The sequence below is a fragment of the Bubalus kerabau genome, chromosome 4 (genome assembly GCF_029407905.1).
Source record: "Bubalus kerabau isolate K-KA32 ecotype Philippines breed swamp buffalo chromosome 4, PCC_UOA_SB_1v2, whole genome shotgun sequence".
Taxonomy (NCBI): domain Eukaryota; kingdom Metazoa; phylum Chordata; class Mammalia; order Artiodactyla; family Bovidae; genus Bubalus; species Bubalus kerabau.
In genome coordinates, this window is record NC_073627.1 from 52,347,146 (window position 1) to 52,364,724 (window position 17,579).

Consider the following 17,579-nt stretch of genomic DNA (forward strand, 5'->3'; position numbering starts at 1 on the left):
TGATAAAGCTGGTAGTACCTTGTATTTTTGTATGACATATGGACTTTCTCTTAGGATCATATTTTCTTTATAAGTGCCTCATCTTCTTTAAAAATGAAAACTCAGGGAATTCTCTGGGAGTCTAGTGGTTAGGACTTCATGCTTTCACTGCTAAGGGCCCAGATTCAATCCCTCATCAGGGAATCGAGATCCCACAAGGCACTCAATGTAGCCACACACACAAAAAAGAATAGTAAACTCAAAATTGATGGAGTTGAAGGAGTGGAAATGAAAATTAAAGGGTACCAGAAACAACAGCGACTTGTGCTTGTCTAGTGGTTGTGAAAACAGCAGCATTATCAGTTCAGAAATTGCTACTCAAAAGTCTTCCTGAATTCAGGGAAGCACGAATGTACAATTAAGGAAGATTTCTATTAAAAAATGGCTTTAAAATGAACACAGAAAGCCTAACCTAGAGAGTAGGCAAGTACACTTTTAGAAAAATTTTCTTCAGTAGATGACTTTTTTTTTTTTGCCTATATGCCTTATAAATATTAAGGTTGGTTAATATTTAGGTACATTGTTTATTCAGCATTTTTATTAAGCTGTTTGTCAGGTATTATTGTAGGCAGTAGAGATTTAGCTGTGAACAAAAGACACAAACGCTTGATCTTTATCAAGTGGGAGGAAGATAAAAAATAAAGCAAAAAGATAGTTAAGTATATTACTGAACATATAAATTATTTTTATTTTTGACAGTACAAGTCAAAGTAGTTAATTACTGTTCATGCCTTGATAGCTCCCTTCCTCTCAGGATCAGTACTAGACCAAGGCTTTCTGCTGGGTCAGAGATTTTCAGGTGTGCTGTTCATGCTATTCCAATCATGCTGTTTTTTTCCAGTTACGCTCATGTGTTTCGTGCAGTTTGGCTGTTTTTTTTTTTTTTTTGCCATGGTAATAAAAGTTATTTTTTTATAAAAACCTGTCTCATTATATTAATTCAGATTCCAAATAGAGCCCCAAACTATGAAACGGATAACCTCAGTTTGATCTTCTAGTGGCCAACATTTTTGGCACCAGGGACTGGTTTCTTGGAAGACAATTTTTCCACGAACTGGGGAGAGGGGATGGTTTCAGGACGATTTAAGCACATTACACTTATTGTGCACTTTATTTCTATTATTATTACATCAGCTGCACCTCAGATCATCAGGCATTAGATCCCGGAGGTTGGGGGCCCTTGCTCTAGTGTACATTTTAGAGAAAAGTGTTTGTGAAATATTAATGAGATACTTGTGGAATGATAGACCTCAAATTCTTTAGGTTAGGCTTTTGGTGTCCTTTGATTCTCCAGTCTCCTTTGAGTAGTCCTTTAAAAGCAGTTCTGTGAGCCTCTGAAATATTGTCCTGTGTAGCTGATGGATGAGGACATTCTGCCCAGAGACCTTATTGGCGTAGTCAGGAGGGGAGATGAGAGCCTCAAGGATGACACATACCACTTACTTGAATGAATTGTGTTGTGCCTTGTTCAGTGGGGTTCAGGAAGATGGCATTGGTGTTTCCATGGTGTGGGTGTCCACTGTCGGGAATATGGGATTAATTTTTTTTAGGAAAAGAACCGCAAAATAATCCTTTTTACCAGTTTGTTATTGGCTTGGCTGAAAGCAAGAAGAATGAAGTTGGATGCTTAAAGGAAATGCTCAGGATTGTGTAAATTAGTTCCCCAGCATCTATTCACGCATCCTTTGTGGATTTCTTCTCCCCATTGGCCCCATACCTAACTTACTTCTACCTCCTTCCTTCCGTATTTATGTCATTTCATTTAAGGTGTACATCTTCCTTTTCTTTGCCCTTAAATTCCAGAGTCAATTGTATCCTTTTCTTTCTTCTTCAGATGATTTTGCTAGAATTTTGAAACTGTAGGGTTATAAACTTTACATGGTTCTTCTTGGCTTCTCTCTCTTATTCTAGGAGTAACTAAAAATGCCCAGTTTTTGCAAAAAGTGAATACCAGTTCTTCCCAGATTTGTTTCTTATTGGAACAGACTCAAAATCCAAAGGAAACTATCGAGGAGGAAAAAAAAGGAACCTTTTTGAGCTATTAAAATAATAGCTAGGTTATGAGAAATTAAGTGAGATTTGGGGAAAAAAAAGCACTTGATTTTTCTGTTTTTATGGCATAAAAATATGATGTACCAACAGAAAATTCATTAAGAAATTTCTTAATATTGCCCTTTGATAAATTTCAGGCTGCTACCCTTGTCCTGGACCCAACATGAATCCTATTGCTCTTGGGAGTCGCTGGCTTGCTTATGCAGAAAACAAGGTAAGCAGAGCCCATGTTGGAATATTTGTTATGGAGCAAGTGTTGAGTTTTCCAAAGGTAATTCACAACTAGTAATGAATGTGTACCTTACTAGTTTGGTTTTGTTTTAATTGGGCACCACAAAATTGTCCAATAAACTGTACCCATGTACTCTCAACTCAGCTTGTCCTCTGAACCATTTCAGAGTAAGTTGCATGTATCTCAGTGCCTCCAAAATACTTGTTATCAGCCAATTTAATGTTGATAAATTACTTTTATCTGTTATACTGTCCCTGTTCCAATTTTGTCAATTAACCCTATCTTGTCATTTGTAAAAAGCTTCTTTCCTGTGGTGCAGCATCCAGTCTAGGATCAGGTATTATATTTTGTAGGAGTGTCCCTTTCTTGCTTTGTCTTTTACAAGATTGGTAACAACCCTCTACCTCTGCCCCTTATTCTTTTTATTTTAATAGAATGATTTTTCTTTTGAGCTTTTTGATGTTTTCTCTTGATTATAACCGGGTTCTGTATTTCTGGCTGGAACAGTGCACGGGGGTTGTTCCGTAATTCCCACAGCATCACATCTGGAGGTACATGATACACATCTGTTCCTTGTTGGTGATGCTAATTTTGTCAGGGTCTTGTCCAATTTCCATACTGAATAATCACTGTTTTTTTCCTCTTGTTAACCAATAGATAATTTGGAAAGAGCAGGCTTACATCCTACTTTTAATCAATATCTTAGCCTTACCTAAGCTTAGCACCCATCGATGATTCTTGTGTGATCAGTCTTTCCTACAAATATTCCAAGTCAATGATTTTCCAGTTCCACTGTCCACCATTAGGTATTTGGCTCTTTATTATAATCAAGAACTTCCCCATCTTTAAAAAAATCTTACTGTATCTGTATTTTTGATATGGGCTCATGGATTCCTTTTTTTTTTCAGTAGTTTTTAATATTTTTCTGTCTGTAATTATTTTGGCTTTCAGATTGTCCCAGAGTCAATCAAAAAGAGCCCCTTTAGTCTGCTTCTTGTGACATTGTGTTGTGGCTTCATCAAAATTAAAAAAGAAATACTCTTTCCTTGCTCACTATCATAAATCTTTGTCCAGATGCATCTTGTACTTGCCCTGTCTCAGGCCTGGAATTGTCTGATTTTACTGGTTCTTTTAAATTGACAGTGATATTAAATACCTAAACTTTGTCCAGTAGACTTGTTTACTGTTTCTGGGGTCTTTTTGCTTCTAGACTCTTTCAGTGGACAGAGTTCACAAACATGCATGTTATACACCCAAACATACTTCCATATATACACATAAATAGGCAAATATACATAGATGCATATTTGTGCACCCATGTATTTCCATATATACATAATACATTTTGGAAATGAAGAGTTTACATTGGCATTTCCACAGGATTCTCTCTGTTTGTCCCCCATTTCCTATTTATATGTCCTTTGTTTCAGATAGGAGACCATGATGACATCAGCACGTTTTCTTCATCTCTTCAGTTCTGTAATACAAAAAGAAATTGTAGAATTGCTTGCTCACACTGCTACAAAAATCAAACCAACTAAAAAGAGTTCAGGATTTTTTTTGCAATTCTCTCTACTTTATTACTTCCTAAGACTGAAGATACAAGATCAAATACTGTGTTCATAGATTGTTTGAGTTAGTTTGTTCTTTGTCCCTTTTTTTTTTTGCATTCCTCCGTTGTTGTTACATTGTATTATTCAATTATGTATTGTGTACCAAATAATACGTAATGTATAAATAATGTATTATTTGGTAGGTAATTGTGTATTTTTTGTTTATATTTTATTTATATGCTTATATATTTTATCATGTGTTTGATATATATTTTTTTCTTTCCTACAAGATAACATTTTATATGTGTGTGTGTGTGTATAGATATATAGTGTGTATATATATATATGTTCTTTTGTACACTGCTTTTTTCACTCACCAGTATTTCCTAGAATTTAGTCGTGATAAGAGTTTTGCACTACAGAAATTTCTGATTTATCTTTCATTTTGATGTACCTCAGATGCAAATATAATTTTTGCAATGGGTCTCAGTTTTAAACAGAGTTCCGACTTAGTTATGTTTATGTAGAAATGCTAACTCAGATTTAGTTGAATTGAAGAGGTAATAGTATGGCTTCTTTTCCTTGATTATTTTAATTAGCTGAGACTGGGAGAAGATGGTAGTGTTTCTAAGATAATGTCTTTCCTTGCATGTCCTGCAGGAGGCAGCAGAGGGATAATTTTTATAATTCTTCAAATGTGTATTTGTGAATGAATGAATGAATGAGTGAGTGGGTTAATGAGGGAGATTCTTTTCATTAGCTAAAATGAGCGCCTTTCAGACTCTCTCTTTTCCCATGTGTGGAACTATATTTACCAATTACCTGTGATTTGGGAAATACCTAACCACTCTTGTTTTAAGGGATTGTTTCTTTTTAATGTCAGAGATGAAGAAAATTTTGATTTTAAAATAAAAGAATAAAAGTTCACACATTAGTTTTTATCAGGGGGGTGGTTTTAAATTATCTAAGGCATTTTTTTTTTTTTTTTTGTATTTTGGGAGAGGAAGATTTTGATTTCTATAGGCTTGTAATAATTCATATCACAGTGTGGAGTTCTTCTAATAGTCTATTGCCATTTTATTTAAAAACCTTTCAGTGTAAAAATATGGCTAATAATTTTTATATTTCACTTTCTTTTTTTTTTAAGCCTAAATTTAGAAAGTGTAAGGGCAGTGGAGGCTTCAGTCCTGGTTTATTGCTCAACACATGAGAGAATCATGCATTGAAACTAGTGATTCATTTTGAAAATTGGCAAGTTACTTATTTACATCAGACACGAATAAGGACATGTCTCTTTCCTTCTGATGTTAAAACTAGTGAGCCCTCTGAAGTGGACAGCTATTATATGTGTCATAGTTGATTTATGCACAATTTCTGCCGCTTTCCCACAAACACAATCGAAAATGGAAATATGGCACACTCTTTTGTCTGTTTTTTAAAGTTTCCTTTTGCTGTCTTTATGTAGGAATTAAAAGGACAAAACCTCCAATTTGCTAGCATGTTAAATATTTAATGTTAGGAAGTCGTGGCTAAGTCCTTTGATTATGTTTCTAAAATTTATTTGTGGAAAGTCTGCCAGATCTCAAATCCTACCATTTCAGTTTATGAATTCTTAAAGACTATTCATCTTGTAATTAAAAATCGTATTTGAGCATGAAACTGCCTGAGTGGCACCGATAGATTATAAAAAGGGGTAAAAGTGTCTCAGCAGGGCTTTTAGCTGTTTGTCGAAAAAGGGCTCATGCAAACATTCCCACCCATCACCATCATTCTATGTGGTAAATAAGCTCTGTCCTAAGAGCCTGTAGAGTTGAACAGTTGAACAGAATGGTCACTCTCTCTCTCTTTCCAGTTGATTCGATGTCACCAGTCCCGTGGGGGAGCCTGTGGAGACAACATTCAGTCTTACACTGCCACAGTCATTAGTGCTGCTAAAGTGAGTAGCCTGCAGTCTCGGGGAGGTTTGATTGCGTGGAGTAATTATCACATTTCTCTCCTGAATTGTATTGAGATTTTCCCTTCCCTTTTCACTCACAAGTGTCGAACAAATTTAGGAAGTAAGTCAGAATTATTTTGTCACCTGAGAATTGGTGCCTAAATGATTAGGTATTTAATCTCTTAAGGTTCCTGAATCACACTTTATTTTCTCTTGTAACGATTTTAAGGTTTGCGTTTGTCCAGTTTAAGATATTTATGTCTGTTTGCTAGGTCGAAGTCTATAATCTAATTACTTGGAAAGAAGCTTTGCATATTTTAAGTAGTGACTTCTGGATTCTATTTGTGTGTGTGTGTGTGTGTGTGATTTGAATCATTCTACCCATACTGACATCCCTTTGCATTTTTGAACATTTATGAATCTTCTTGACACAAAAAGAATATTAGTCATTAAGAAAACTTGAGTGAAGGCCCTGGTGCATTCAAAGACCCTTTCATGTCACAGAGCTGCCCCCTGCGTGTTTGTCAAGTGAGTTCTTTTTGTGTATGCGTGAGGGTTCATTTTGATGATGGCTCGTAAACTTTATGCTGATTATAAGGTATCCTTATAATCACCGTTCTTTTGAATTGTGAAGTATACAACAAAACAGTTCTAATAATAGGGATGACATAGTGAATCTGAATGACAGCATGTAATAGAAAGCACAACTATTCAGAAAAGAACAACAGTTTAAAACAAACCACAGGGAGGGAATCAAAGGTCACACTGTTTTATGTAAAACAAATACAGAAATACTTCAAGATTGATCACAAATGCTTCCATGATGGGGTTTGATGAGAGAAGCATTATGTATTTTTCAGTCAAAGGAAAATACTGAATGGCTTTTTGCTTACTGCAGCGTATATTAGATTTCAGAATCTTTGTAAGAATGGCTTACTTTTCTCTATTGGGTATGAAAAAGTTGTGATGGTTAGCTCAGTGAAGAGAAATCTGAAACAGTAAAGGCAGCATCGGTGTTATTTAGTTAATTTACAATATACCAATGAGATCTAGTTCTCAAGTATTCAATTTCTTTCTGACTTATCTGTGTCACACACTTTGGTCAGGATAACTCACTGTATTGTTATTCTGAATAATTTTTAGTTGTGTGACCAGCGATAATTTTCCAGCTCTTCTTTGGTATAATTGTGTGTTTGTGTGCCTACTTAAAAGGAAAGTGACCTGCTTCATTCAGTAACTGTTTAGCTGTTTAACTGTTAGCTGAAAATAGACTTACTGGAACGAGGCTAGACTTGATGTGTTTTGAAAAAAGCAAGTCCAAACTCCCTGATTTTCTGCACCACAGCGTTGTGACCGGCGAGGAGCGCACTCACGTCCCCACTGGGCCCCGCCAGGCGGTGTTGCTGGCAGCCCCGCAGCGGGCAGTGGCCACCAGCGCAGCTGGTGTTGCTTGCAGTCCCTGTTGCCTCTGACAAAAGAGAAGTTTCTGCCACTAACTCCTAAATAAAGCGATCAATGTTTAATTTTTCTTTTACCTACTTTACCCTGATTTTAGTGCTTATTCATGTGCTTGCTTATACATTTATAAAACGAAGGAAAAAATATAGCCATGAATGCAAGTCACTCATTTCTTGCTAGTCTTAACACGTTCTGTCATATATTGAACCCTGCTCTTTTAACTCATATTTAGCTTAAATTTCATGAAATATTTAAAAAACATTTTTCTTATATAATCTTTTTCTGTGCATTTATGGATTCCTGAATTAGATGACATGAATATTTTGAGATTTCTTTGAAAATACTGTCGAATTGTTTTCCTAAAATGTTATCAGATCTGGAATGAGTCTTCATTTCACAAAGTGTGGCTATTTTATACGGGAAAGATTGGAAAGTTGGGATGATTTTTCCCCCAAATGTAATTTCTTCTAGTAAGTTACTCAGTATTAGTAACTGTGGGTAAATTAACCTTCTGAGATATAAGCAGTTCTAGTTTTCCATGGTAAGAACATAAACATTACTGCAATAATTAAGTAGTATAATTTGAAATTTATTATTTTACATTTTCTACATGACAATTCCTGTACTTTGTTGTTTAAGTGGGTATAAAAACTTTACTAAGTAAAACTAAAGATACCTTCAAATCTAGAAACTTTCACCAGAGAATTCTAATGTTTGCAGATGAACAATGGCATAGATAAATAATAAAGATTTACTGTTTAGCACAGGGAACTATATTGAATATCTTATAATAACCTATCATGGAAAATAACTTGAAAAGTGTGTATATGTATAACTAAATCACTTTGCTTTACACCTGAAACTAACACAATATTGTAAATCAACTATACTTCAGTTAGGAAAAGAATAAACAATGGCAATATTGCAAAGACTCATAGAATGAAAAGGTCAGATTATGCCTAATCTTGTTTCATAATGCAAGATCACTTTGATGTTGAAATTTAACAAGAGTGTTATGAAAAAGGAAAGCTACAGTCCTCTCTTACTCATTAAATCATTAACATAGATATGAAAAATCCTAAATAAAATATTAGCAGAAAAAAAATTACACAGAGGGGTAATGTGTCACAATTCATTTGGGATAATTCCATAATATAAGGCTGGTTTATTACTCAGAATTAGTGGGTCTCATTGCCACATTAACATAATACAGGAGAAAATGATAAAAATTACCTCCATCTATGTACCAAAAGGGGTTGATGAAATCGAACATGTGTGTATTGATAAAACATTTTAGTAAATACTGATAGTCTTTCGTTCTCATGAATTCAATTTTTGTCAAATTGCCAGACTATTTAAACACAGTAAACATGCTCTGTTTCTGACCATTCCATTATCTGGCTCCATTTTTGTTGTGTTTTTGTTTACTGTTTCTCTTAGTTCTCATTTATGATGTCTTGACTCTTTGTTTGCTAAAATATATTTAAAAGATCTTTAGAAAAAGTTTTTAGTTTGAGATGATATCAGAGTTCTGTGACGCGCTCAGACTTGGATCATCTTTATCCAATTTCATGGATTGAAAGTACTTAAATTATTTAAATAAAGGTCACCTGAAATAGCTGTGGGATCCTGATTAGTACAAGTTCGCTCTTATTTCTGTTTTGTGTCCCTTTATATTTCACCATGAAGCATGCAGGGAAAGCAGGACATGACAGCCTAGGTCCCACCACAAGTCTTATCAGAAGCACTACTCAGTCTCTTAGTTGTTGTTGTTGAGTCACTCAGTCATGTCCGACTCTTGAGAGTCCATGGACTGTAGCCCGCCAGGCTCCTCTGTCCATGGAATTCTCCTGGCAAGAATACTGGAGTGGGTTGTCATGCCCTCCTCCAAGGATCTTCCCTACTCAAGGATCGAACTTGCGTATCTTGTGTCTCCTGCATTGCAGGTGGATTCTTTGGTGCTGAGCCACTGGGGAAGCCCATTATCCAGTGCATTTAGGCCTAAATACCAGCTCACATAGCTGAATTTCCCTGTTATCTTGGATTTGGACCTGGTAACTCATCACTGTTTTGTTAAATATTCAGTACCTTCAAGCAGAGTTAAAAAAAAAAAAGACTCTAGTTTTCCTACTTGTTTTCATTGGTAGGATTGATCTGATTTACCTAGCCTATCATATTGAAAATAGAAAATAAAATTTATTATTATTATTCTTACCATTTGAATAATTTCTAGGTAATATGATATTTGTTGAGCTGTAACATGAAAAAATATTTAAAAGCCATGGAGTATGCGCTCCTTAAGAAAATACTAAGTCACTTTCTCCGACAAAAGTAGTCATTGATATTTTTCTCTCTGACGACAGCTTCTTAATGTGGCTTCATAGAGGTTACCCCTTTGTTACATAGAAGGGTTAGTTATTAAACTTTTATTTCTTTTTGATGTCTCACATTACAAATGTAAATATAAATTGTATTAATTGTATGTGTGCTTGGATTGTTTTCAAGGAAATAATCTTTTTTTCCCTCCCTGGATTTTCAAATAGCACTTAAAATTCATCCTTCCAAATAATTTATTTGACTTTCCTTATAAAGAATATAATAATAATAAATTCTCTGAGGTCATGTTGAAAGAAAAATTTTAATATTGAAATTGTTCAAATTGGATTATTTTGAAACATTTATTAAATCTTGGTCCATATATTCTAGTTATCCTGCAACTGTCCTATTTGAGTTTTCCTTTTAATGTGTTTTAAACCCAGCGTGGTGAATTGATTTAATAAAAATGCCTCTGCTTTCTCTGTTATCTGATAACTTCTTAGGACAACTAACAGCTTTTGTGAGAGCAGCACCATTAGTCCTAATGGATAAGGAGGACAACTGATACGGCCTGAGAAAGGTTAAAGATGACTAGTGACCTTTGGCAAATCTCTGTGCAATAGAACAGAATAAGTACCATGTTCATTTGAAGTTTTGGTCACAGTAGATTATCTGACACATACATTATAGTCTTAGGTTTAGCACTTTACAGTCCAGATTAGTTCTGTGAATATTCTTGTAATATTCTTCAGATTGTGAGGATAGTAGTGCTCACTGGTACGTGTGATTCTAACATGGAAACAAACTTCTCCCCAAGGTAAAGGTCCTTACTAATGTAGAAAGCTTTCAGTACCCCTCTTTTACACCCTAAGACCTTATTTTGAAAGTTAATGAGCTATGGGAGTACTGTCGTGTCACTTACTATACAAATTACAGATTTGAGGCTGTTAAATTTGGGCTTTAGATTTTGGTCCACTAATAAGAAGGTGCCACCAGCAGGCCTAAGTTTTTTTTGGGGGGTGAGAAACATCATTAACTCCTCCTGTAATACTTTATTCCCCTTTGACTGTGGAATGTACTACTTTGTTTTCCCCCTCTTTCTGGAGTTTTTTTTTTCCCAGTTCTCTTGTATTAACTGTTCCCTTTATCTTGTGGTTGCTTTGGGTACATTACTTCCCACTTTCTGTGTGCTCCAGTTATTTTAGTTTTATTCCTTTTCATTGGTATAAGAGCATGAAATAATAAGCTCAAGGGCAAATGGGGAGTATATACAATCAAAGACTTTAAACCTGAAAGGCATTCCTTTGATAAAGGGGGTAGCTCCGTTGAAGTGGGAGCATCTCCATTAGCATTAATGGAGTGAGGACATCAGCTGAGGCATCTCAGAGGTTAATCAGGCTTCCTGGCCAGCTTTTGACATCAATACACTGTGGCGCCTGGTTTTGTTGGTCCTTTGGAGGCTTTCTTGACAACACTCTAACAGACTTTGTGTAAGTCATTTCTTGTGAATTATTGAAACAAATGTTTGGCTGCTAATTGAAGAACACTAATGTGTTTTCTAATCACTGCAGTTTGAGTTTTTAGCACTAAACAAAACTGTTACAATTGATTTGTGGCTTTTTCTTGGTTTCAGTCAGCTGTAAGTTATATCATTTTGCTTGAATTCTGCAAATGGCTTTGCTGGTCATTTTATTGAAGTATTTATTAGGAAACACTATGAGAGTCTTGATTTTCCCTTTTTTCCTTCCCAGTATACATTTGTGTTCTGAATTCATGACGTGTGAGATCACAAGTAGTATCAGGAAAAGATTGCAGGGCATTACTGGATAGTGGTTTGGAGCAAGTCCTGGTTTCGAGTTCTGGCTTTGTTATTGACTGGCTGTTTGAACTGCCATTTTCCTTAACTTCTGTAGCCTCAGTTTTCTCTTCTATAAACCCGAGGTGTTTGAGGTGTTTGAGGAAACCTATCTACATCTTTGTTAAAGAGCCTTGACCAATTCCGAGTTCATAATAAAGTTTCCATGGAATATATTAATAGCTACAGTAAAATATACATATATTATGTGCATTTCCTTTTTTTAAGTTCCATCTTACTGTTGCTTAAATTATATTTAGGCCTTTATAGACAACCTTCTTTGCCTATCATTTGTAAATTAATATTTGATATACTGTGGAAGCAATATACTTTTTAAATTTAGATGTAGCATATGTCAGAATATAGGTGCATAATTATTTTAAAAGAGCAAGTCACATTATTGAAGATTAATTTAAAGTATCTTAATAAAAACTTTTCCTCACAATAATGAGGATGTGTCTGTTATATTGTACATAATTTTTGATATGTCCATGTAGACTGGACAGTTTATTTTGGCTTTAGTGGTTAGAGTTAATGTGTATGAATCATACAGCTTTCTCTTTGTTTTTGCTTTCTTCCCTTTCAGAGAAAAAGAAAAACTCCTGTTACTAAACATGATTGTTAATGGTTATGAGAATAATCAGATGAAATTCACATAAAAGAAAATATACAGATGAGTTAGTTTTTTTATCTGTTTGTTTTGAATGAAATGGAACTAAAATTAATTATGAAACATGTCTTTAATTGAAATAATATATTAGAAATATTGCATTAAATTGTTTTCTGTTTCTGGAGAGAAAAGAACCCTTTTAACTAATTTTATGACATTTCATTCATGTAGTAATTGAAGTATCTTAGATGGAGTCTGCATTACCTACATACCAAATCTTGATGTACAGTATTATATAGCATCATGTTATAGATTTACATGAGAAAGTCGTTTTCATGTATGGATTCTATCTGTAGCTTAGTCTTTTTTATGCTAAAAAGTAGACTGAAAATTAGGTGTATACAGTTAAAAAAGAATATCACATAGTTCCTATTTCTTAATATTTCACATATTTTAAGTTACATGCATTGAGGAGAGGGAGAAAATAAATATTTTTAATAAATATATAATTGTATTCTCATGTGAAACAAACTCTGTAATTATTTACCTATGGCCTAATTCTCACCATACTGACTTGGGGGTACCTACTGATACCATTTACTCAACCTAATGCTAATTTTCTAGCTAAAATGTAAGATTGTATAAAAAGTCAGACTGAGTTTCTGTGACAGTGCACTGCTACATATGAGCTTATTAGAAAATAAAGAATTTAATCTGAATTATCAAAACACATATTTCTGTTTAGAATCCAAGTATTGATGCAAAATGATACATTTACCTTTCATTGTTTAGACACTGAAAACTGGCTTGACAATGGTTGGGAAAGTGGTGACCCAGCTGACGGGCACGCTCCCTTCAGGTGTGACGGAAGATGATGTTGCCATCCATAGTAACTCAAGGCGGAGTCCTCTGGTCCCAGGAATCATCACAGTAATCGACACTGAAACAGTTGGAGAGGGCCAGGTAAGAGTTTGTGATGCCTGTAATGTTCATTTTGTGCAGAGGATGGAGCAATTAAGAATATCATTTGGGATCAAGATCGTACAAAATGTGTTTGGCCTCAGAGATGTGTTAATTTGGAATTGTAGAAAATTAAGGTTATTTCAGGTTAGAATTTTTTTTTTTTCCAAAAAATGAGTAATTATTGTACAACAGAGAATATAGCCAATATTTTGTAATAATTATAAATGGCATGCATGTGTGCTAAGTCGCTTCAGTCATGTCTGTCTCTTTGCGACCTTAGGTAGCCTTCCAGGTTCCTTTGTCCGTTGGAGTCTCCAGGCAGGAATATTAGAGTGGGTTGCTATTTTCTTCTCCAGGGGATCTTCCCAACACAGGACTCTAACCCACGTCTCTTATGTCTCCTGCATTGGCAGGCAGATTCTTTACCACTAGCACCATCGAGGAAGCCCCATAAGTGGCATTATTGTATTGTTCAGTCACTGTCGTGTCCTACTCTTTGCAACCCTGTGGACTGTAGCTCACCAGGCTCCTCTGTCCTTGGGATTCTCCAGGCAAGAATACTGGAGTGGGTTGCCATTTCCTCCTCTAGGGGATCTTCTGGACCTAGGAATTGAACCCATGTCTCCTGCATTAGCAGGCAGATTCTTTACTGGTAAGGCACTTGGGAAGCCCACTATAATTGGCATAGAAACTTTTAAAAAATGATGTTGCTCTTAGTCGCTAAGTCGTGTCTGACTCTTTTGTGACCCCATGGACTGTAGCCTGCCTGGCTCCTCTGTCTGTGGAATTTCCTAGGCAAGAATACTGGAGAGGGTTGCCATTTCCTTATCTTGGGGATCTTCCCGACCTAGGGATCAAACTTGCGTCTCCTTCTTGGCAGACAGATTCTTTATCACTGAGCCACCTGGGAAGTAACATGTTAAAACCTGTTATTTCAGACATTGTTAATGTATCAAACCTGAAGTTAAAATGGAAGTTTCTTAGAATTCTCCTGTTATCTCATCAGGACATTTGTTCCATAAATAAATAATTATATATCTCTTTTATACTGTTTAATACTGTTTCTTTTTTTTTAAATGACACTTTGTATAAGCTGAATCAGTCTAATTATAACTAATTACGGTTCCCAGGTGGTGCTAGTGGTAAAGAACCCACCTGCCAATGCAAGAGACCCAAGAGATGTGGGTTCGATCCCTGAGTTGGGAAGTTCTCTTGGAGGAGGGCATGGAACCCACTCCATTATTCTTGCCTGGAGAATTCCATGGACAGGGAAGCCTGGCAGGTTACAGTTCACAGTGTGGCAAAAAGTCAGACACAACTGAAGTGACTTAGCATGCATGCACGTGGTGGTTATAAATGACAATTATGTTAATGAATTTTATTACAAATTTTATTACCGATACTTCCTGACAAATACAAAAAAAAAATACACAAAATCTCAAAGAGTATATTAGAATACGTAAATGGTAATAACTTATTATATGTTCAGATAAAAAATAGAATATGTTCAGATTAAAAATAGATCTTATATGTTCATATAAAACAGATTTTTACAGTCTAGGTTTAGAAACATTTAAGAGTGATTATAAACATGGAAAAATATGCTATGCTTATGTAAGTCTTGCTAGAAATAAACCAGTTTGGTTTTGTTTTTGTCCCCCATGCACTCATAAACTCTTTTCTTTTGAATCATGGTTATGGATTTTAAAATACATTTCTTAAAGGAATGTAATTTTAATGGCTTGTGATCTTTGCTGTAAATACACAATCTAAAATTGATTACTAGAATGAAATAGGAGTAGAGCAAGATTTGGAAATACAAATTATTTCAATTTATATTATATTTATTTAAATATTAAATATAAACATAGGTCTTATATTTAATTCTGTTTTCAGAACATAATTATGTGATCCATTAAAATATTAATCCTAAATACTGCATTTTTTTTAGAAATCTGCTTCCAGTATATATGGTTCTGCATCTTGATGAGAGATTACATTTGGCCTGTACTCATATACTAATTCCTATAGTAAGATCAAGTGGCGTTTCAAAAAAATACAGACTGTGCTGCAGTGAAAAGAAAAAAGTCTTTGAAATTCTGGCTATTATTGAATTTGGCTATTATATTTTATTTGAAATATGAATAATATAATTCTCTGCCTTTCCCATCTTAACTTTGTGGTTAACCAGATATGTTACAGGCTTGTATTCCTGTTTAAAAATCTTTTTAATGAAGTGCTAGCAAACTTTTCAGTTGACTGTAATGACTTTTTTTTTTAATGTTGTGTTAATTAGCTCGAGTTGACAGACACATACAGATGTTCTCTTTTTAAATTGGAATTAAATATTTAAACGCTTAGTGTTTTATGAGTGTTAACAAATATTTTCTTTTGTCCTTTGATTCTTAATTAATTCACCTCCAAGGCCACCCACATTTACTAAGTAGTAACAACCCTCCTCAATATTGCCTAGTTTGGCGGGTATACCTAAGTCTGTTAAACATCTAGCATTTGTTGACAGACTGATGTGTGGTGATTTAAAAGTTGAAACTGTTATCTCCTATTATTTTTGATGAAATAGAGCTATAACTAGTTAATTTATATAATGAGTAAAGAGAATTTAATTTATACAAAAAGCATAGCCTTAGGTCTTGTGTTTTCAAATGTGGTTTTTTTTTTTCCCCCTAGTCCTTTGTTAACTCTTTATAACTTTCAATTGGAATTCTCACATTTGGAATATGGAAATGGATTGTAGATTATATGAAAGTTTATTTTTTCTGTGAGAAGTGCATTGTTAACATTGGAAACAACTGAAGTAGTTCATTAGGAAATAAGAATAATAAAATGTTAGCTTTTAAAAGTTAAAAAATTGAAAGTGTTGCTCAACCTGAGAAATTTTATCTTTTCTATCATTTGTTCAGAGCATAATCTCTTTTCATTCCTACTTATATTCTGAAATTTTGCTTGATTTAAAAATTCTATTAAAAGACAGGAAATAAATGAGAAGTTGCTATGTACATTTTTAAGGAATCATAAGTGTTTTTTTAAAGCAATAAGATTTCTTCAGTATAATACTGCTTTCTTTTATTAACATGAATCTGTTTTTTGTCAAGAAGACATTTTTGTCTCTGATAAATAGTTCAGTTGGAGTACAGAGCTGTTTTAAAGTTATGCTGGATTGTATTAAAAAGACTGCAGTGATTAATGTCATGGATTTATCACTTTAAGCCCTTTCCCATTGATGCTTGACCTTAACTGTAGTGTTTTTCCCTTGTCCATCTCTGTCTTAGGAACTAAAGCTGACATTATGTTCACTTTTGCTATGTAAATCCACTGAGACTTCAGTAAAGATATTTTCATGTTTACAGGGATAGTATATAAAGTTTGATTCACCATCCTTCTGATGGTGAATTGATTAGTAGTATTTGATGGTGGCAGGATCACTGTATGGTGACTGCATTAAAGAGGGATAGATTTGGTTGACTGTCTGTTTTGTCTGTGTTACTTCCATGTTTTACTTAAAAGCATAAGCAGTATAATTTGCCTTTATAAAGTAACATAATTTAAGTTAGCAGGTGGCAAAGTCTCTAATCAAAGAAAAGTGCTCCAGAATGGTGACATAAACTAGAGCTATTCTTACCCTGAGTGTAAATACAAGTGTAATTCATAATAATTTAGTGGTTCCTGTGGTGTTTGTCTCTCTTTTTGTTCATATGGTAAAGCCTTATCCACCTTATATCACTTAAAGTGCTTTGCTTTAATAATATTGAATTGTTACAGGATTTTAGCCTGTTTAGATAGTGAGTGAAAATAAAGTCTTAGGACAACTGATTTGAGATATCTTTGGTATTAATTTGATGTTTTAGGCAAGGTGATGATGCAGTGAAGACAGTCTTTTCAAAAGTATCTGGTGGTTGTTATATTTGTGAAGCTCATACAGAGAAAATTCAAAGAAGTCTATATATTTTTAGGAGGTTTTGGTACTCACCAAGATTAATGAGCCCTTTTGCTCCATGGCTTCTGTGTTAGCACCATCAAATAGAGTACTCAATACTAATTGTATTGCAAAGAGAGGGTACAGAGTTAAAATACATGAAAGATAAGAGGCTCTTATAAGAGATTGGTTTGACATAGAAAAATGGGCAAGGATAAAATATTTCACAGAAAAAAGCATATACAACTGGCATAAAATCTATAGATTTAACTTGTTATCAGAGAAAGACAAAACTGTACCAAGGTACCACTTGTCACCTATCAGTACGAGAGAAATTAAAAAGCTTGTGGCATACTCTCCATTTTTAACTTTTAATTTTGAAATAATTGTAGACTCACAGTAAGTTGCAGATATATCCATGTGCCCTTCCCCCTGTTTCCTCCAAGTTCTCCCAAACTGTGACATCTTACATAGCGGTCATAAAATGTCAGAACCAGGTTATTGACAATGACACCTTACTGTTAACTAGGCTTCTGACCATATTTAGCTCTCACCATTTGTTTTTACCTGCATTCATTTGTGTGTGTTTTCAGAATATTGAAAGAACTCCTATAGCTGGATAATAAAAAGA

General features: G+C 34.5%; 1 protein-coding gene across 1 annotated transcript in view; it reads left to right on the plus strand.

Moving 5' to 3' along the window:
- Positions 1-17,579, plus strand: part of BCAS3 (BCAS3 microtubule associated cell migration factor) — a 589,753-nt gene that overhangs the window by 148,094 nt on the left and 424,080 nt on the right. Inside the window, exons 11-13 of the mRNA XM_055579668.1 lie at positions 2,229-2,305; positions 5,729-5,812; positions 12,844-13,014. Of these exons, the coding sequence (XP_055435643.1) occupies positions 2,229-2,305; positions 5,729-5,812; positions 12,844-13,014 (332 nt within the window). The remainder of the gene's footprint in view (positions 1-2,228; positions 2,306-5,728; positions 5,813-12,843; positions 13,015-17,579) is intronic.